At 41.2% G+C, this 22639-nt stretch overlaps 1 protein-coding gene across 1 annotated transcript in view; it reads left to right on the top strand.

Moving 5' to 3' along the window:
* Nucleotides 1–21821, top strand: part of RNF150 (ring finger protein 150) — a gene marked incomplete at its 5' end in the record, with an annotated part of 109726 nt that extends 87905 nt beyond the window's left edge. Inside the window, one exon of the mRNA XM_083861003.1 lies at nt 14848–21821. Coding sequence (XP_083717129.1) covers nt 14848–14966 — 119 coding nt within the window. The 3' untranslated portion in view covers nt 14967–21821. The remainder of the gene's footprint in view (nt 1–14847) is intronic.
* Nucleotides 21822–22639: the final 818 nt, after the last annotated feature.

The raw sequence follows: 22639 nt of genomic DNA, 5'->3' as shown, positions 1-22639 counted from the left end.
AATGTGCTACTCTGATTCTGACTCTTATCAATTCAGAAACAAAACCAAATGGGACACAAGGATCCAGCGTGCATCAGCACCTGAAAATGAGAAGTACAGCAGAGCAGTGGTTCTGCAGTAAGGCAGGCAGAGGAAGGAGAGGATTCCAGGGTCGGTGCCTCTGGTTGCTTGCTGTAATTTCAGATAGGCAAGGTAGAAGTAGTGCTCATCTGCACCGTGCAGACCTCAGACACCTCCACTGGGATCAGGCTCTGCTGAATCAGTCTGTACATACACAGATAAGAACCCACTTCCAGAATCCTCACAGGTAGGAGCAGATCACAGCAAGCAAATGGCTTGTAAATTTAGTAGGAAAGGAAAGACCATGAAAAGGCAGCTGTGCCTCTTGGAGAGTAAAAACAAGAGGCTGAGGTACAGGAGGCACTCAGAAAGTAGTGGCATTTCTGCATCATCATTCTTGATTCTGCTTGCATGTATTTTGTTCTGGCTGCATTGCTTCTTGAGTATGTGCTCTGTTGGGTGGCAGTAATTAAGCTGTGTATTTATTAATATACACAATGTGCAAAACAACTTACCTGGAGATGTCTGTGAATTTTTGCTCTATTTTCTGCTCTCTAGGTAGCACAGTGCTGTAAGACAATGAAAAAAAACTCCTACAGGAAAAGTGCACAGAAAATGCATAGAAAAAGGGTGCCACTAGCGAAGTCAGAACATGAAAAGCACTTAGTTCAAATAGCTTCATTAAATTTATTAAATTGTACCATCACAGTGAGGAAAAAAAAATCACAAAAAGGGGGTTAAAAACCTGCCAGTTCCTTGCACAGGTAATTAAATACCACAGTGTTTTCAGCTGCTAAGGTTTCTTTGGGAGACAGCCACCAACTATGGTGTGTCACGTATGCATGAGAAACCTGACTTCAGATTTTGCCCCTGAGTGCACAGAGGATATTGAATTCAGCTAAGGTGTTGCTAAACTTCATTACTTCCCTGTAATTGCATTTTGAAAAGGTAGTGCCACCAGCAAATTGTCTTTCCGCGCATGAATAGCTGTCAGTCTTTAAGAACAAAATAGTCTTAAAGAAGGAACTTTCAGAAAAATGACCCTCTGCCAACCTGCTCTGGAAGATGGAACATGCTTCCAGCTGTGGAGAAACCTGCAGCCTAGGAGTACACTTCCAAGGAAACAGTTTTGGAGGAAAGCTTTGGTGGAAAGGTTGTAGTTTTAGTTGTTCCACCCTCAAAAGCAAGTTGTTAAACTACTATAACTGCATATTCCACAGGGCAGAAAGAATAACATGTGTTTGCAGATATTAATTCCTTCTGTCTCTTCTTTTTTCCCTAAGTGAATCATTCAGTTTTTCCTTGGTTGTGACTGAAAGATGCAAGACCACTTCCCTTGCAAAAACTTAAAAATAAACTGGTACTCAGCTTCTAAAAGCCCTTTTTCCAGACTAGATATAAAATACACCAATAATTTAATCTTTTGTTTTCTAAAGGCTCCTGGGGTCCAACTTGTTCTGGACCTGCCTGGGAGTCTCCTGGATGTAACCACTTTTCAATGAGAGGAATGTAAAGTGAAGTAACTTGAATAAAAAAGGAATGGCAAAAGGGGTTAAAACTGAAGTTAATGTCACAGAGATTTGACTCTAACTTTACAGTAGCATACCCAAGGGAAATAATAAGGAACAGTGCAAAGGCATTTATGCTTTTTGAAGTTACATGGTTGGTTTCCAGGTGGTTAGAGTGGTTTTGTTATTTTATTTTTCTAGGGAGGTATTGTTATATAGGATAAAAACTCCTTCTGAGGAGTGTGAATGCTCAAAACACAAAAGGAGGAGGAACAGGACTATATATTAACTTAAAAAAATTAGAACAGAAACAAAGGTTTTTCACACAGAGAAACAATGGTTTTAAGTTATTCTGTTTCAATTTGAGTTTCACATGTAGAGTGTTAGGGAGGTCTTGATGCTAGTGATGGTGGCCAAGTGATCTAATCAACGTATTTTCTATTAAAATTCCAGATGCAATTTGTTGAAACTTAAATTGACCTTTCCCATCTACTGCTCTAAGAAGAAACTTGGAAAATGGATGTCCTGGGTTTGTTTGGCCTTTCTCACGTTCCCATGAGTGTTTCAGCAAGGATCCCTGATAAAAGATGGGCTTTGGAGGGGATTTGCTGATGCCAGAAGTTGTTCAGTTGATACTACACTGTGACTGGAGGCTTATTTTAAAGGAAATGCTAAATGGCCCTAGATTTATATAGCCTAAAACCAATTTCTGTCGATGTCCCTGCAGGATTTCCTACCAGCCAGACCCAAGGCTCCAAGGGCACTTTGCAAGTGAGAAATTATCCTCAGATGCCCTTTAGGCAGCTTTTAGTGGCCTCTAGGTGAGATTGAGTTCCTTCTTCAGTGTTAGTTTTGCCTTATTGTCCTGGTTGCCCTTCTCTGGGTTTTCTCGCACCCAGTGTTTTGCAATCCAGTGAAAGAAACTCACTTTTTTGTCATGTTACTTGTGGGAACCATGAGCAAGGAAGCAAAAGGAGGTAGGTAAATGAGGAGGGAACATGTGTGCAGTCTTGCTTTAGGCTGGAGAGACAAAACTTTTGGTTTCAGACCTCAGGTCAAGAAAAACTGTGCTATGTTCTTTTTAATACAGGCTCATTTTGGACAGGAAGGAAGGCAGGCAGGAAGGAGACACAGGATCAGGAGGAGACTCACAGTAAATTAATTTGAACTCTTTAAATCAAAATTGTCAATTTGGTTTCAGTTGTAGAGGCTGGTTTTATTTTTCTTCTTCTTTACATAAAGCTATTTTCATAATTTTTTTCAGGCAATATTTGAGTGTAGCAGGCCAGGCCTGGCACGTCAGATTTATTTTTAATGAGAAAAAAAATGTTGAGCTATTGCAGGATTGTCAAAGGAATGTTCCAGTTAAAAGGAGATTGTCATCAACTGATCTAATTTTTCCAAAATGAACAAGATAAACAGCTGACCTCTTCCTTTATAAGAGCTTTTCTTGATTGTTGTTCTGCACTCCTGTGTTCTCTGTGAGTGCATTAAATGTGCGTTAATGTACTCAGACAAGCTTGATAGAATTTTATCTGGAGGTCTAGCCACACCACAAGACACAAGTAACGTTTTGGACATCTCTGCTCCAAACAAACAGTGGTTCTGTTCACCTCTTAGTCATACTTTAATCCTCATTTCATGTGCTAGTGATGGAGTTTAAATGTGCTCATTTTTCTTTCCTGTGGAATGCTTTTGATTAGATAAAAAATATTGCCTAATCTTCTAACTAAACCGTGAAAGCAACCTAAAGAAGATGCAAAGGACATTAAAAAGGTTTGCTTTTCCAAAAGGAAAAGTTTTTCTATAATCTCTGAGTTTGAGGTTTTTTATTGTTTCTAAACTAATGAAAAGTGACATGTTTCTCATTAAAGCCACTATACATGTACCAATTAAATTGGGCAGTTTTGCTTAAGTTTTCAGGAAGTCCGTGTAGAGGTGTTCCTGATGGAAACTATGGGCTAGATGTTCCTGATAGAAATTATTTCAGACTGCAGAAATCTACTTTGCTTTTCTTGCTAGTAATCTGTCCCAGTTATATGAGGTTTATAGATCCTACCAGCTGACAATGTCATCTCCTACCTGCCAATCCATAAATGCCAGCAGCAGTCTGAGTAATTTGCACCCTCTGCAGAAGGCTGACCCACAGACCTAGTGGCACACAAAGACCTTCCCAGTACACAGACTATCCAAATAGTGAGAACTTACAAACTTTTAGGTGTGAACATTCACATTTTGCTGTTAGGGGTCTTAATCAGATTTGCTTCTCAGTCAGAGAACTGGCCACAGCTGTAGATACATCAGTGATGGGGAAACTATTGAGTAGGCTGCAGGGAAGATCAGATCTGGGATAAAGCTGTTCAAAAGATGCATGATTACACTGGAATATAAAATATGTTGCAAAGTTTGACAGGCTTGTGATGTTTAAGAGAGAGTTAGGAGCTGAACTCATCTGTCACTGTAGGATGATGGGGAAAAAAAACCTCTGTGGTTTGGTGTTGCATGAAGGGCTCTTTTGAGCTGGGTATAATGGCTTTTAGCTGCCACCCAAGTGCAGTTCTGCACTGGCACAGAGATGAATGAAGTAGATGGGGAGCTGGTGCTGTGAATGATGCTAATTGCTAGCAAATCTGAAAGGGATTGTGTCGTGCAGCCATTACAATGGTGGAGAGTAGACTCAGCTACCCAGGACATCCCTTCCAGAGCAGGTCTCTTACAGCTTCCACTCTAAGTACAGAGTAATACTCCCTGTGTTAAAGGTACTGTTACACTGAAGCTGTTTCAAAGCCTGGTTTCTACACTTGTCTGCCTTTTTCCTGCTGTTGTTTTGAAACATCATCACATAAGGCTCCTGAGAAGAAAAATCTGAGAGTAGTGAAGTTAATTAGTTTAAATGAGACATTTTGAAAGCTCCAGAAGTCAGAAGTATTTCATCTTAAGTGCTGTCAGTGGTCAGTAAAGGTCAGAACTGTCCTTTCTGTGTGAGTATGAGAAAGGATCAGATAGAACTACCTACCAAGAGTGTACCTGAACAGGAGGCACTAAAAATTAAGTGTACGCTGTTTTCAGTTAGGATTAAAACTTCCTTCTGTAAGGATTGTGTGAAACTGAGTGTTAAAGAAAGCTTTCTTGCAGAATTTTTAATGAAGGACTTCAAAAGAGGAAGTGTATGGATACTGTAAGTAGCCCATAGGGAGGAGATTTAAATTGGTAGAGTGCTTTCCTTTCCTTTTCTGTTATTTTCTTTCACTGCTAACAGACATATAAACAGCAGAAATTGTTTCTTTTGTATGAAAGAAAAGGATGTTCTTATGATCATTCTATAATCTGTTTGCATATGTGCCCGTGCCAGAAGAGAAGAAATAGTAAAGCTGTAGGGTATATCTGTAGTGATCTGTTCAGGTTCTTACTTTGTTTCAATATGGGCATCAGCCCTGTCCACAGAATATTTACTATTTCTGGTGCCACACCATCAAGAAAGACTATGTCTACAACCCCGTGGAGTTTGGGAGACTGAAAAACATGTTCTTTGCTTTTAAATTGGGATTTTTTTACAGTCGTTGAGAAATTGGTGGGACTCTATGATTTTGGGGGTTTTTTTCCTCTTGTTACAAATTTGTCTACAGCTGAGTTGCATTTAACTCAATCTTTATCTCTTGAGCTACAGTAAGTAGATAAGACCATGTCCTGTGACAATATATAACTGAGCTGTTGAAATCAAATCAGGTTAGATAGTTAGATATTTTCTTTAACAGTTCTGTGCTGTTTCTGTCAAGTATTCTCTGTTTTTATGGAGTTAGTAATCTTAAGCTTAAGCAGTGTACTTTGGTCCAACATCTCCCAGGTTTTTGGGGACAGGTACCTGACAGTCCTGTGAGCATGTGGCAGGAGACTAGAAATGGTCAATGTCTGCAAGTCCACATGTGTGAGCTGGTGGGAGGGACAGTGATTTCACTGTGCGTTGTCAGAGGGTAAAAAGAAAAAGATGTGACATGCCATGTTAGGGTCTCTGCACATGTGTGTTGCTTGTGGGCAGCCCTTGGGTAGCATGGAGGATGCTGAAGGGTGTGTGGATGGATGACCATGGAATGCCGTCCTAATCTGCTCTGACTTGTCAGGCACAGTGATCCTACAATTGTGCCCTGCTTCAGGCTCTGGAGCTGTTGCTGCAACAGTCAAGCCCATTTTCAGGCATGTTGTTTCCTTATACTGAACAAAAAGGAAGACTGTTCTTCTCCTAAAGTAAAAGTTAAACTTCAAAGCTGGTAACTGTTGTAAGTTTTATTTTGCTAGTGACGGCAGTAAAAATTGCTTATCTGATACGCAGATTCCTTCACCACCTCTGTGGGGTTTTTCTCTTCTGACTTCATGACTGTGTATTTTTTAATATCTAATGAGAAAGACATCCCTGGGTGATTTTTTTTTTTTATTTTTTTTATTTTTTTTTTTTATTATTATGGGCATTTCTAATGGAATTAAATTTCAGCCAAGGTTCACTGTCTCCAACATGCTTGATGAGAAAGGAGTTCCTACCAACATGCACAAAATTAAAGCCCATGAAGTTCTGGGCTAAGGACTTGCCCCTTCATCCCAGGAATGGTCTTGGCATCTCAGGTGGAGCCCAGTGTTCTTAGCAGCATTGGATAGGCAGGCATGATCATGTGTGAGAGAGGGAGGGAAGATACACTCTTCATTCAAGTAATTCCACCACTGTTGATCTCTTCAGCCTCCTTGTGCATTTGCTCATTAAATCCTCTAATATATGCACAGGTATTTTGTGACATCTTTGCTCAAGGATGTTTGGTGTAGCTGCTCTTGGAAGTTCAGTATCTGATTTCTCAGTACTGTGCTTTGCTGGTGACCTGGAGTTTTTGAGAGCTTGTGAAGTAGAAGGTATTTAAAGAGACAGATTGGAAATCATGCACAGGCTGCCATGACAGACAAACTCAGGCAGACTTATGTGAGTTTTTCCAACCCCCTCATTCAAAAATGAGGGGGAGTTGTCTTTGAGGCAACCTGTTGTTCTCTGTTATAGCTGTGTGCATATTTGTAATTGAGGAAGGAGTTCATAGTATTAGGCAGAAATATGGGGAGGTTGTTTGTCACAGCAGTCTTATGTTATACATCAAGTTCTCAGCATTAATTTCTCCTGTGTGGATTTTCACTGTCTAGTAGCCACCCCTTGCACATGACCTGAAGAAGAAGTGAGAGGTTTCTAACATCCTATAAGAGCTGCATGTCCACTTCCATGCCCTACTGTCATTCTGTGCCCATGGTATGTTGCTCTTCCAGGCACCAAATGCTTTCTTCCATTTCCCTGCAGTCCTGAGGAGCAGCAATCCCAGCTGCTTTCTGCCATGGAGTTCCCCAAGGAGACGTCACAGCTCTGCAGCATGATCAGACCAGAGAAAAAGGTTTTGGAAACCACTATCTTACCTTGAGTGTTCTGTTTTAATATTGTATCCAGCTGGGGCATGGATTGCTCTGAGGGATTTGTGTGGTGTTGGCTGGTTCATGTCTAAATCACCCCTTCAAAGGATGTTCTTCCTGATGTTCCTTAGGAACACAAGAACTGAAATTTCTCTCACCGTAACACTCTTGCTCATTCAGTTCAGTATCTGAATGAGGCTTTTATTTCCTTCTTTCAGGCTTGCTGGAAGCAGAGCACACTGCTGACACAGGTTTTTAAAATATAGGTAAGAATGTTCAGTCACAGTAGTAGTCCCCAGGATAGCCCATGGAAGCTGAGATGCACAGGATTAAATAGTGGGATTATACTGCTTGGATGCAAGTCTCTTAATTCTGCCAGCCTGCCAATAGGCTGTGTGTTGTATAACACACACCAGTACATACAGCATTTAGCTCTGCTTTTGTTTCACACCTGCTGTCCCTTCAGAGTTTTAAATGGCTGACAATGTGAGTAAAGGTGTTTGCTCACTGCTCAAAGGGTGTTTGTCTGTCCACATGTCTCACCTTGGCTACTGGGATAATCCTTGCAGGATCCCTTAAACACCATTAACGTGACAAAGCGTGTTTTTTCTGTAACTTTATCACTTCATGCTCATTGTTTTGCAGTAACACCAAGGAGTACTGATCATTCAGCAGCTGCTAAGAAAACTGAGTAAATAGTCCCCATACCACAACACCTGATGTTTTAGATGTATAACAGCATGGTTACTGCAGGGACAGCTTGCAGGTGTTGAATGCAGTAATATATTACCAAAGGCAGCTAAGGTCCTTGAAAATCAAAACTGTCATGTACTTGCAGCCCTGTGCTTCAGTGTTTTTTTAATCTTTTCCCTTCTTACAGGAGATGTCATTTTCTGATTTTCAGTCAAGGACATGAATGATTTTGCATGTTCTAAATAATAATATTTGTACTGGCTGGTGCATTGAGTGAAATACCTCCACATTTACTTATGAAACTTCCCATGGGATCAGAAGAACATGATGTCCTGACTAGAGGTACATCTGATGCAGCATTTGGGCACTGAGGATGACCAGTGATGAATTCTAAAGAAGGGTGTCCAGCAGCATCCCACTGTCCCTCTCTTGTTCTAGACAGTGGGAAGGCCTGGAGGGAGAAAAGGAAAAACAGCTGTGCAAAGGTTTAAGGGGCTGGATGCCCTGTTGTGAAGGAAGTAGAGTGGTTCTTGTCTGTTGGTGAAACAAGACAAGAGTGTGGGACTGAGGTATGGAGTCAAAGATGGAATAAAACACTTTGTAGTGAATAAAATCCAATAGGTGAGTTCTCTGCCTATGGCATGGGGTTGGGACTTAGATGATCTTCAAGGTCTCTTCCAAGCCAAGCCTCTCTATGATTCTGTGAAGACCAGATGTGCAGATAAACTGTGAAGGACCTTCAGTGCGGGGGTGAGCTGATCCAAGAGCATAAAGTGCAAGAGACAGCATGATGACTCCATTGACTGTTCTGGTAATCTTTGTGACCAAATTCTGACTGAATTTCCAGTAGGAAAGAGGAAAGACTAGCCATGTAAAAAGAAAAAGGTTTTGCAGAGAGAAAGTTTCTCACTCTGCAAGGCCAGAGAAGGAGTTTCCCTGCTGGTCCGAGGGCAGGAACATGATGAGCATGACTCATTAGAGTATGAACAAAGAGGAAATTATACTGAAAGCAAAAATATTAGATTTTCTTGTGCCATCCATGGCAGAGGCATGTTTGCTGTATCACAGAGAAGGTTGGCAGCTCCCCACTAAGACAGCTGATCAAAAGTTCCCAAAATGTCAACCAGTCTCTCACAGAGAGGAGACTGATCTCCAAAGTGTTGACTGCTAAAATAATGTTAATATGTGCTGTGAATTTCAAAGGCTGTGTTCTGATTTCTGGGTTAAATCCCAAGGATTTAGTATGTGCTCATTAAAGATAGATATGCGTATGTATACAATGGGAAACAAGTTTTACTTTTCCAGCCAGTTGGATGCAACTGCTTCCATGCAGTAACATCTGGTATGTGTTCTGCCCATTTTTGCTCAGCTTTCTGCAAATGTCTTTGCTGTCTGCTCCCTGTGTTATATATTCTTATTTGGATGGATTTTTTTTTTCTTTTGGAGAAAGCATTTGAGTCCTGATACTTTCTGCACTCTTTCTGAAAATGAATTTATTGGTCTTGCCAAAGCACAAAATGCCTTCTCAGGTAACTGGTGTTTATTGCTAAAGTACAACATGCTCCAAATTTAGGCTTCAGAAAATTAGTTATATTACTAATAAATTCTCCAAGCTTGGCTTGAGATACTGGGGTGTGATTTCCAGATGAGGATGATGATGATGATGTTAGCCCTTGATGCTGCAGGATGTTTAAAGACAAGGAACCATGTGTTTGGCTGTTTTTCATTAAGAGATGCTGTATATTCTCCCAAACCCCATATCCTACAAAAAGATTAAGGGAAGAAATTTTGCTGCACTTTTATTCAGTAGTAAGGGAAAAAAAAAAAAAAAAAAAAACAGGTTTACTTTGGGAGAGCCTCCAGTGTTTTACATCATATCCAGACCCATCTATCACATCTCTCAACCACTTAAGGGTCCTCTTGAATTAATCTTGCCAGGTCATGGCATGTGGTTCTTTCCCTGTGTGCTGCTGTCTGGGTATTCTTTGCAAAATGTTTTAGACATCATCTACTTCCTCCTGGAAAAAACTCTGTTGCCATTAGTACATTCACAGAGCTCTGGCTTGTTATTTACAAAAGACACTCTAACCTTTCCTTCCAAAAGCAGTTCCCACACTCAAGTACTTGCTCCCCTTGCTGCTCAGATAAATCTCCCTCTGATTCTAGGGAAGAGCAATAAAATATTTCCCCAGTGCTCTGTTTTCAATTGCAGCCAGCCAAACTTCTTCATCTGTTTTATTAGCATTTGTGTACAGAAGGACTGCATTAGTAACAAGGAGTTTTATAACCCTTTCTCCTCAAACATATCCCCACTGTTTCTTTTGCATTAGAGATTTTATAGGCATTTTTAACTTTTATTTTATATTATGTTACTGCAGTTATGGCCCATTCTAAACTGTTACAATTCTCAAGATTATATGGAAGGAATTTGAGACTTATAAAATGATCCAAGGAGAAGTATGAGATTATTAACTTGAGAATAATTTTAACAATCAGTAATATTTTTAAAAGAAGGGGTCTTAGTGATGAATTTAATTGGTACTGTTGTGGAAGGAGTTGCCATTTGAGGTAATAATTTCATAAGATGTTCTTCCTCTAAGACTATGAACAGCAAAGTGATGCAATGGCAAGGCCACAGTAGGAGGTAACAATAAACTCTGCAATGGTAAAGTGCATTCTTAGGCAGACAAAGAAAAATAAATATGTCTCATAAATCAAATGTGATTAATTGTGTCCTGATTGTTCTTATACTGGAAACAAAATCTAAATAGCACTGCTTGCATTGGCATTCTTCTGTGGCTTCAAGCTGACAAGAATATTTTGATAAAGATCTCATATCAATGTCTCTAATGACTCTGGATATATTTTCTGATCAGGTCCTTAAAGCTCTAGGAGATGGTGACATTTCTGGTTTCTTATGAAGCAAAATCCTTCTGGACACATCTGAATGTTTTCTTAGAAGAAGTGAGCCCTAGACTGGAATAAGGTTCATGGTAATACATGCATTTTAGATACTTGTCCAGATCTAGGAGCATAACTAACACCAGGGATTTCATGTTTTTGTTTAAATCTATCTTTGCAAACTGAAGAGTTATGAAGTAAAGTATATTTCATTGTAGTGAGGATGGGAAAGGAGTAGTAGTGCTCCTCTGCTTATCCTCAAATGGGTGTAATAGCAGAGAGCTACCCAAAGAACCAGAGAAGGAAAAAAGTGCCATCTTAGACAAACCTGATATATATTTAATGCTGAGAAGCTTTTGTTGTTAACGTTTTAGTGTGGTCTCATTTTTCTGCTGATTTCCTGGATGCAGATTGCTTATTGACATTTGAGCCCAGTTATGGCTTTTACAGCTCGGGGGAAATCTCAGCCTCTGAGGCAAGCCAGAGCAATTTTAGGAAAGCCCCATGGCACTGTCCATGTCCTAGGACATCAAAGGAGAGTGTGGGATGTGGCCTCCTAAGGAGGAGCACAGTGGTGAGCAGGAGGGAGGCCTCCATGAGTGTAAAGTCCACCAGAGTTTCATCAGCGTGTTTCTCACCCTTGAGTGGGTCATTGCAAATATATCTCAGCTGGTGCCCATGCCTGTATGCTTGGCAGAGGAATGGATTTGTAAATGCACTTCTCACTCACTGTTCAATGCTTAGCTCCCTCCCAAGCCTCTTGCAAGCAGTATCAAATTCTTAGAAACCCATTGTCTGACCTCCTTCTTTTGGAATATTTATTAGTGTACAACAGCTACAGACTTACACCAATGGTTATGAATATCAGCAGCAGTAGTTAACTATTACTAGTGTGCAATCTTACTGTTGTCAAAGCACCAGAGTGATTAGCTACTTTTATCCTTGTTTGACTGCAGTAATATTCAAATGTAAGCATCACTTGAGGCACTTTTCAAGAAGTAAGGGCTGTACCACCTTTGTGTAGGCCACTTCCAAACCTGCGTGGTGATATTCTTCCTATGCTAGTGTAATTGATTTTGAAGAATATTGGCTAGAGAAGGAGTTTGGTTGATTTCACCTCTCAAAAGAATGTGTGTCAGGAAATACAAGTGAGTGGAAAAGTCTGTCTGGACAGGCAGCATGCTGTGGTGTATTATGTTTCACTGACATGAGAGGAATGTGGCAGGGAGGTCTACAGTTCCCTGCTGTAGGCACTAACACTCTGGCTGGAAAGCAGCTTGGGATGTGCCTTTTGCTTCATTAAGCAAAAGGCTTTCTGCTACTGGCAAGAAGTGCTGTAAAACACAGTGGAAGTATGATAGTGTGTGTGGTTAGACAGCATTGCCAATTTCAAGGATCTAAAATTGCAAGTCAGATATTCCTACATAAAATCTGTCAAGAAAATAGAGATTTAATTTTTAAAACACTTAGTTTCCTTTTTGCCTCTTAAGCTTCATTTATTTTTAAGTGAAAGCTGAGATCTTCACTGAAAGTTGAGATCCTCATCTGACTTCAGGGCTTTAAGAAAAACAGCAAATTACAAAAAACTTGCAAAAGGGTCATAAAGGTTGTTAACAGTGAGTCGGGCATCTTCTCTAGAAGCTGTGTGATTGTTGTTTAAGCTTTGTCATTGTAAATAGGACCTGAAATGCAGGGATGCAAAACGCAGGCTAAGCTCCTGGCACTTGCAGTGTAGTTGAGGTTTGCTTACCTTTAACAAATAACAGTAACTGTGCTGGCTTGTGTTACTGAGCAGCCAGCCAAAAAAACCCAACAAAACAAACCAGCACACTCTGGCAAGCCTGTGATGTGTGGGGGAGCCACGGTGAGGCAGTTTGTAGACCTTGCAGCCAGAGTTACCTACAGATCCGTGTCTGGTGTAACCTCTGCAGCCTCCCACAGTTTCATCCGTGTGTGGTGAGGTCAGGAGCAAAACTCCTGTTTACAGGAGCCAGCAGGTAATGCTGAGAGATGAATTAATTTCCTTACATTGCCTACAGCTTCCAAAGAAATGTCAGTGCTTCCCTGAAAGGGAAGGTATAAGAATGGTGATGTCCAAGTTGTTCTCATCACTCTGCCAAAGCTGTAGCTTTAGGATTTTGAACTGCTGCACTGGTAGCAAGCAAGGAGGTGGAGTGCTTCTGTTTCTAGGCACTATCACAGTGCTGGAAAAGCAATGGCAGAGCATAGGCATGGGCCTTTTTAGGATCCTTCCTTGTTCCTGCCGACCTGCGCTTCAGTTCCAAAGAAGACAAACTACAATGCCCACACTTTGCAAAGATTAAGATCCAAGAATTTGAATAGCTATATAGGATTTGTAAAGTAAAACTCGAGTTTGCTGGTTTGGAGAGTGTGTGCTGTGTACCTCCATCAGATATTAGATGGGTGAGCTGCAAATCTGGTCCTTTTCTATCTGCCTGTCTTGAACTCAGTTGAGATTTTTTTCTGTTGTGCAACCCTGGAAGAAACAACAATTCTTGAAATAACATTTCAGCATTATTAAACACTGCTCGTTGGATGCTCTGACATTTGGTGTTGGCAGCTCTGCCTGCCTCTTCAGCATGCATCTGGCTGTCACTATTCAGCCAGTCCTTTTCTTCTGCCCAGCTAGTTCTGATGGAAAACACCTTGGCTCTCAAGAATTCTCCAAGTGGCTGTTCAACATGGCTAAGCCTCAGGAGCCCTGTCTTGCAAATATAAACTTGCTCTTAAGCATAATTTTCATTGTTTTTACGAATCTTATTAATTATAGAGGAATGATAAATAATCCAGTGGTCTGAAACCACATTGTTCTGACCCAGGGAGCTGTTACCACTAAAGATGATGCTTTAGGTGTTGGAGGTGTATGAGATTCTCTGATGCACTCTAGGATCTAGCAGCTCACCTGAAGGTTCAATGTCATTGAAGGCCACTGGAGTCTGCAGGATGTATCGTTCAGCTTGTAAATACTTCCTCCACCTCCACTGGAAACATTTATTGTCAGAAGCAATGCCTTGAAATGTTTACTAATGTCATACTGGAAGGGCAAAAAAAAAAGAGATGTAAAGATGTTGTGTGTGTTAATTATTTATCTTGCAATCAAGAAAATATAAAAGTAATCCATGGTGAAAAGTGGGTAGAATTGTGAAGGAAAACACTGACTCTTTCAGTTTGAATAATGCAGACCCCATTCAAGCTTTCTCTGCAGAACATGAGGTCTAATCCCAGCACAAGTAAATACATGTGGGGGTTTTTCCTATAAAAGATTTAAAAATCATGCTGCTCTTGAGAGGTGACTAATTGTGCTCACTTAGCTTCAAGTAAATAATTAAACTGTGAGGAGTTATTATTTTCCTGGCTCCTCTGTCATATTTCTTACTTATGCTTAGATATTCAACTTCTAGACTTTTTAGCATCAATCAGGTTCTGCTTCTATTGTCTAAAAAACAAAATATGTAATGGAAAAACTGCCACAGATTTAAATACATTGTATTGTTATAGTATAAATACTATCTTTGTAATTAAACCACTTGAAAATACAAACCATCAGTTTTTTCTCTCAGGGACTCAACCACCTATGAGGGTTTTTTGCCTTTGAAAATCTCCCTAGTGTGCTTTGCTTCCCTGATTGTTCTAGGAAGAAAATTAGCTTTTAGTCCTTTAAAATCTGTTGACTTTATTTGCTGCTAAATATACACATGTTAAGTGCCTGTGGGATCAAAACAAAAACAAGTTGTTCTTTCTATGATGTGATTTGCAGTTTGGAGAAATCAACAATACAGCTCTTCGTATATTTGGGGTTGTGGTGCGTTAATGTAGATCCCTTTGGCCTGGATCAAGAACCTGCAAGGTATCTTCAAATCAGAGGAACAAGTGAATTTAAAGAGACTAGAAAAGGATGAGATGATGCCAGGTTAGGGAAGTGAAAGGAGATGGGGAGGGCAATTCTCAGGTGGTGGGACGAAGTTCATAAAGGACCTGATGAAAAGCCCTAGAAGGATTAAGAGAAGAAAATGTTGCCCATCCAGGCTCCCTTTCATCATGTTTTCCACTATGAATGGCTTGAATTTTGGGATATTTTTGAAGCGTTTTAGACAGATGTTGAATAAGAGCGAAGTTTGTAATCTAATCACAGTCTCATTGATGGAGAGACCTCTGGGTTCTACCTACAGAACTAAAACTCAGTAATACATTAACAGAAAGACGTGACCTTTTCTTGTCTTTTCTACCTTGACAGATGAACAGGAGCCAGCAGTCAGCAGTGATTCAGATATTTCATTGATTATGGCAATGGAGGTTGGACTGTCCGATGTGGAGCTTTCCACTGATCAAGACTGCGAAGAGGTGAAATCTTGAAAAACAGAGATCCAACACTAAACTCCAGGGGAGGGTCACAGGTAGGGACCGAGTCAGCTTTCTAGGATTTGGACCAGTCATGCACATGCCTCCAGAGCACTGTCACTCCTGTACACTCCATACTGGGACGGTCATGAAAAGCAATAGCAACTGTTGTGTCTGCCTGGACGTGGTTTCGTCATCTGCACACCTTCCTTTGGTTCACACGGGAGATGGACGCTTCCAGTTTACCCACGTGCTTGAGAGCCATCCTGGAAAACTCTCCAGGGGCTCCTAAACATGCAACTGAAATGACAGCTTGAGTGTTTTCTACACTTGTTCAATCAAAATTTTGTTGGGTTTTTTGAAAAGGCATTTGTTTATTTTATTTGTTTGTTTATAGTTTGTTATGGATGGACACTCTGTTTTTATTGACTGACCCCAGCTTTTTCAAGAGTTCAGTCCCGAAATCTGAATTCCTGTTCACTGGTCACTTCATGATCTGACCAGGATTTATCATTGCCTTGTTGTTTCTGCTTGAATTACATGTGGCTGGCTTCAGAAGGATGATACACCAGCACCCTGCATTAATGTAACGCCTGCTTTCATTAAGTGGAAGGCTTGGAAATGGTATATTCTGAAGGCTTTTATTTGTAAGAGAGCTCTGAATTAGCAGAAATTTGGGTTAAAACGACATTAGTTTGTCTTTTACTTAGAGCTCTGTTCTAGACAAGTATTGTATGGTGTGAAGGAGAGAAAGAAAAGCTTAAAGCACCATATAGTCCTGACCTGTATTTTATGCTATTCACAGGTGTCAGTACATTAATGTCCTTCCTTCAAGTGACAATTCAGTAGCTGGAAAAAAGATCTAGCATAACATAATTTCTTTTCTTAATTTTACAGACCAAAACCAGATCAGTGGGCTAAAGGAGCATCTGAGAGGTTTCAGGAAGCTGCTTATTAACAATTCTGCATTAAGTGAGTGCCAGCATTCTTACAAAGGGTCTGGAGATGCTGCTATCAGTATCAGAAATTGCTAAGGGAGCAAGAGGCAACTGTTTGAAATGTTTGATTCCTGGTTTGCTTTGGGTCTTTTCCCTTATATTTTGACAGCAGTTTTTGTCTGCTTGTTATCTAACTGGACTTCAGATGGTTTGTTGCCCTCCAAAAGTCCCTGTCAATGTTGTCAGAAGCATAACAGAATATTTGCAATTTGTATATGGATACATACACCAAAATATATTGGGGAGGGAACTTGAAAATAAGAACTAACATACATCAAAACACCTAAATAATAATGGCCTGACATAATAATTTTTTCATCTTGAGCTCTGTTTTCCAGGTGAGAGTCCATTGTTAATTTTTCAGTGTATGATTTGGTTTTTTCAGTCGAAATACTCAACTGTGAAGAAGCTTACTGTTACACAAGAGTACATAGTTTCTGTTGAGAGTCAGATGATTTGAATCACATTACTGCCTCCTGAGTCAGTCCACAGAATCAACAATTCATCTTACATTGAAATTTCATGCAGAGGTCAAACATTTTGACTTGGCTGTTTCATGGCAGCATCTCAAAATGCAACTGCTGGGGCTCACTGCATTTAATCCCTTGTGGATTTACTTGTTAAATGTGAAAAACAGCTTCCAGACAAAATTTGTGTTTGTCAGATTTTAGTCAGGAACAAATGTGTTTAGAACTATCCCTAAAATTTTGTCTGACTTGCTTCTTTAGTATAGAAAGAAGAAAAAAAATATTCTCCACTCTCTTTTTCCATTTAGAACTAATTAAACATTTAGTTTAGTTTTGTTTTTTCTTCTTAGTCCCTAAATTGCAGGGTAATCTTGAGGTAAAGCTTTTAAACTGAAAGTGGGCAGATTTAGATTAGAGATTAGAAATAAATTATTACTGTGAGTGTGGTGAGGCACTGGAAGAGGTTGCCCAGAGCAGCTGTGGATGCCTCATCCCTGAAAGTGTTCAAGGCCAGGTTGGAGGGAGCTCTGAGCAACCTGGTGTAGGGAAATATGCCCCTGGCCATGGCAGAGGGTTTGGAACTAGATGATCTTTAAGGTCCCTTCCAATCCAGGCCATTCTGTGATTCCGTTAAAATGACCCATAAATGTGCTGTTACCTCTTTAGAAGCTGTTGGAATGAAAATCTTTTTTCAATTAAAGAGATAGAGGCAGCTGGAAATCTTGGTTAAAAAAGAAAGTTACAGACTGTTCCAGAGGGTACACTATGTCAGTCCTGACAATATTTGTGGTTTTGTAATCTTGTTTTCTGTATTCTTTTATGTCTGCTCTATTTCTTGCTGCTATAGGAAAGGCCTGACACATCAATGTTGAAATTGACCCCTACACACAAGAGTTTGCACAAGGTACTGCATCAGCTCCACTTAAGCTCTGTAAATAATGCTGAAATGGGATTTAAGTGGTGCTTACATCAAATTTTGACCCAGGAATGAAATTCATTTCAAATGACTGCAGGGGAAGGAGCGAGGCTGGTTATATACAGTAAGGGCTCCTTATAGAAAATCCACACACTAGTACAATTTCTTCTCCACCCCTGGAGCCTGGGTGCTACATCTCACAGGAACAGCACAAACACGATGTCCAAGTTGTCCGTGATTCTTTGACATATGCACACTGTAGCTCAGCACACAGGCAGAGAACTCCTGGCCAAACTGTTTGGGTTTCAGAGGAGCTGTCACCAAGTCTTCATTTTGTTTCATGAACTGAATTAAGTTGATCTCAATGGATAGATTGACCAATTAGCTGTTGCTGTAGCAGAACCACCCATGGCACAGCAGAACGAGCAAAGCCTGTGGAAAAGTGAGGCAGGAGAGGAAACTCTCAGCTAATACTGAGCTGGATCCTTTGCCCAGCAAAATCCTTAAAGGGAGCTGTGCTCAAAAAAGTATCACAGATTTGTTAATTCAGACCCTGCACATATTTCTGAGAGTTAATGAGGAACTTTGTAGAAGTCTCATGCTGTGCACACACTTTCCCTAAATATCCCATATTAGAGCTGGTCCCTTGGGGTCCACAGGTGGCCACTGGCAGAGGCAGGGTGCCAGGCTGGCTTAGTGGTTTTGACATATCACCAGTTAGTGATATGCCTTTTGGAAGAGGCATCCTGGCAAATCTGGGTCAGGAATCTTTCTGCTTTTGTTTTCCCAGTTCTACCTGCAGGTTTACTCAGGGAAGATGTTGTTCCATCCCTGTCCTCAGGTGTTCTGCAGCTCTGAGCACTGTTAAGTGATGATGAGGGCAAAGCCAGGTTACACATCACTGAAGCTTGAACTTAGAAAAGCACTTAAGTAAATGTTTTATTCCGTCCTTCTTCAAAAAAACACTTATGATTAATTTTGGACTTGCACCAAAATTGTATTATTTTCAACAGGTCTTCTATGAGCATAATTAAGCCCCCATATCAAAAGGAAATGTTTTGCTAAAGCTCGACCTGACAGACAATAATCTTTGCATATATAACCTGTGAACTACCTTGGGAATTTGAGGTGCTTTATAAACGTTAAGACCCCCTGATGTGTGTTTGTAACATGTATGAAAGCCTTAATTCTGTATCTCTGTGTGCCCATGCACACCATGGTACTGCTGCCCGCTAAGTTTGGGCACTAAGTAGGTGGGGTTCAGCTGCTGGGGATGCAGCACTGGCTGTTCAGAAGGGAGAGCAGGCTTTAGCATGCAGCCAGGAAATAACAAAATCCTCTAGAGCCCTCTAACAAGCAAGTGTAATTCTGAAGGCTGGGCCCAGGGACATCTTCTGCACAGGGCCAGTGGCCAGAGGATTATGTGGCTCCTAGGAAAAGGCACTCTTGTCATTAAGTTGATCCTGTGCTCCTCCCAGAAATTCCTATCTTGTCGTCTGAAGCACTTTTCTCTTCTTTTCCATGAGCAAGTGGTAGGTGGGAGAAGCATTTCCCTTAGTGAGGCTCATCATCATTCAGGCTGGGTTGCAGGATAAAACTTGGTAAGACAGAAACTGCACTTGGACTTTCTTGGGTTTCACTAAGCTGCCTTCCCAAAGGTCTGTTCAATAGGTAGGAAGCATAGAAAGTATAACACAGAAAGTTATACAGGCAGAATTTGGCACTCACAAATGACCTGATGTGTGCACACAGATGTGCAAGGCACCAGGTCTACATCCCCTCCCCATAGCTTACCTGTTCTGGCACTTACTGAGGGTTTGGCTTTTTTTATTTTCTGACTGCTTTAGAGCCTCTAAACCAGGATCAGGACTATCATAGCACTGCAATTTATTCATTAAGCACTCTATAGAATTAAATTGACATCTATGCATATAAAAGTGCATTGATGTGAGTATGGAAACTGTCCTGTTGTGAAATCAGAAGGAGATGTCATTTTTAGGGCTTCTATTTGAGGGAGATTGTGGCACTAAAGAAAAAGGCTTTATAAGGCAATTTAGAAATACAGATTATTGAAATCACATATGGTAAGTGGTCCCTTGGATCTCACTAATGACCCCTGGATCAAATCCCAAGTCAGTCATTGCAAGAAAGGCATTGATGTTGGGGTGCATGCATTTGGCAGGACTAAAATGGCAGAGAAATCCAGCCTGCTCCTTCCCAGCCCATCTCAGAAGTGCTTGTCCAAGGGTGAGGCTTTGTTGCAGGGGAAGGAGGTCATGGGATCAAACGTGCACAGTGCTGCTTCCTCTCCTGTGTTTTGTGCTGCCAGTATCTCTTGGAGCAGGTTGGAGAAGGGAAAGGAGCTGCTTGAGTTCAGCTCCAAGGCTTGGTGAAGAGCAGGCCATGGGCTTTCAGCAGGTTTGGGACAGCCAAGCTTCGTCATGCCTAGTGCTGACCCTGAGATTGGAACTTTGCTGATGAACACTGAGCCCATGTGGACTCATTTGTTTTGTAGATGCAAAAACGTGTGAGTGTATTTGGGGCAGGCAGCGTGATGGCAGTGAATCAGCTTGGTTAGCACAAGCAGGAAACACAGTGTGGGGAATTTTAGGGCTCAGGGAAAATGAGGCTGGAGGTGTTGCTTTCACAGGCTCCTTAAATAGGGGAAATTGATCCAAAATAAGCACTGCTTTCATTTTACCAAGCTGTTGCCTGAACTAATTGATGGTTTCAGAGAATGAGGAATGCTAGCTGGACTGTTTGGGGAGGGTTTGTTTGTGAAGCAGATGGCAGCTGCGGGTTGGGACGGAGAGTGAGGGTGAGGGCTGCCCCTCTGCCACACCGCTTACCCCACTGAGCTGGACATCCACTTGGCCCCTTTATCTGCCCACTTCTTTTTCAAGGAAGCACCCTTCTAAGCAGAAGCTGTATTTCAAAGGGAGAAATAAATGAAAGATGTGGCTTTTGAATGAAAAGCCAACGGATGATTTTTCCATCTGAAATTAATCTTGTTTCTCTCAAGTATTTTAATTGTGAATTGGTGGAAGTTACTTCTTTCTGTAGTGAATGGAAAAAGAAATGAGAGGAAAAAAAAAAAAAAAAAGAGTGTTTTCCCTTTCTTGTTTATTTCTTGATTCTTCGGTCCTGAGTAGCATTAAACACAATAGCCAGATCAAGATGCTTGTTTGCTCTGAATGTATACAGTTATTTCAGATGTCAAATATCTAAATGTTTTGTATATGTACGTAATGCCATCCTCAATACTTGTTTCATGTTAGGAACCTGAAATGACTGTACCATTTTATAATTAGATATGTAAAGAGGGGACAGTGGGTGGGAGGGTCCGTTATTTTTATACCAAGATGTTCCTTGTATTTAGTGAACATTTAAAACAGTTTTGTACTTGTCAAAATATACATTCCATCCATTTCCAGAAGAGAATTATTTCTATTTAGAGTAGTTTATAAGCAAACCAAAAAAAATAAAAAGTGGCATCCCACTTGTATGCAGTTCCTGAACAGAGCAGCAGTATCCTGGTTTTCCGTGATGGCAACAAAGCTTTTTCTAGCCGTGTCTCTTCTCACATGCAGCAGAGCCATACCAGCAAATGCCAGTGTTATAAAAGGAATAACAATCCCAAATGAAATAAATACCACATGGATTGGTGCACAGCTTAACGAAATAACTTTAAGTTTGGAGACAATGGTCTGTCCCAGTGAAATTCTCCAAAGTAATCAGTCCTGCTCTGGACAGCAGGAGCAGATTTACTGGGAGCCTTCAGCTCTCTGTCCCTGCCTGGCAGAGCCGCCCACCAGCCTCAGCAAGCTGGGGGGATGCAGGGTTGTCACACTCCTGCACTGTGGCTCTGGCTATGCTGCAGCTTTGGTTTGGGAAACACCTAGCAAAAGGCCATGGCAAAGTCACACTGTGGCATTGGCATGGGCCATGATCCTTTTCCTTGGAGTTGTTTTTTTCATTCCCTCCCTTTCCCCGCTACCTGTGACGTGCTGCCAAAACTGTGCGGTAGCAGTTTGTGAAGATTTTTTTTTATTTTTGCCTTTTTTCCCTTCCTTATGTCTTGCAAATAAACTTTTAACTCTTTGCTGACATTTTATAATGTATACATCTTCCTCTCCAATGCACTTTATCTCTCTTGAAAAATGTGGGAGTCGGAGAACTACCATCTTAAAGGGATTTGCCTGAAATCATGAGACACATACTTTTTATTATTTTGTGTCCTTTTTGCTTTGTTAGATACTGTAAATGCTAAAGAGCATAGACAGTGACTCAGCTGGGGGAAATACTGAAATGTTGTGGCTAATACTTGGAAGCATTATTCAGTAGTCCAACATGGCTATTTTTGTTATATAGAGGATTATAATGTAAATATGTGAGACTGTGTTACTACGTACTAGTAAAATATTGCAACTCTCAAAGTTAAGATGGTGAATTCCAAGGAATTTTATTGCAAGTTTTTTAATAAAACAAATCTGATTATTGTGTTGTATGTATTTTCTAACAGCCTGTGTAAACCTGGAATTTCCTGATGTGTGAAACTTGTGAATTATTTCTTCTTGAACTCAGCCACTGTAAACTTTGGTGTTCATAGGAGGCAGAAGGTACAGAGGAAAGGGACCCAAGTGACAGCCTGGTCTTTGTGACACATCTCCAACTCCCTACTGCTCTGGTCCCCTCTGCCCTTCCATTGGTTCTAAACAGAAAGCTGCAGCTGTGTGAGAGGTAAATGCTTCTGCTACCTCAAGGGAGAGCTGCAGCCTCAGCCCAGACACTTGGCACGGTGCGTTCAAACAGCTTTAGAAGATGAGTGTCCTGCCGTGCCTCAGTGGGAATTGCACCACTGTTGTGAGGAGTCAGCCAGCTGCTCTTCCCTTGCCTTACTGGACATCACTGTGCATCCCTGGGAGCAGGGAGAGGACAGCCCAGGGCGTGTTGGTATGCTGCGTGCAAGAGGTTTGAGGCACGGTAAAAATCCTGCCTAAATGTAATTTTAGAGACTTACAGACAAGTTTTCCAGTAGATGCAAGAGAAGGCAGAGAGGAATCCCTGAAGGAGCCAACTCCTGGCTCAAGCTACAGCCCTGCCGCGGGTCCAGCCTGCCCCCATCCTGGCCCACCTCTTTAGCTTTCTGGCTGCTGCCGCCAGCACACACTCCTCTCTTTTCCAGCCGCAGCGCCGCGATCGAGGTGACAACGTGCCAGGTCGGCGGGAGCCCTGGATTGGATTCCGCCCAGGAGCCGGGAAGACAGCAGCTCTGGGCCGGTTCACTCTCGGCTCCCCAGCCCCTGC

This window comes from Zosterops lateralis (assembly GCF_965231275.1).
Source record: "Zosterops lateralis genome assembly, chromosome: 5".
In the NCBI taxonomy this organism is placed as follows: domain Eukaryota; kingdom Metazoa; phylum Chordata; class Aves; order Passeriformes; family Zosteropidae; genus Zosterops; species Zosterops lateralis.
This window is presented reverse-complemented; position numbering and strand designations above follow the sequence as displayed.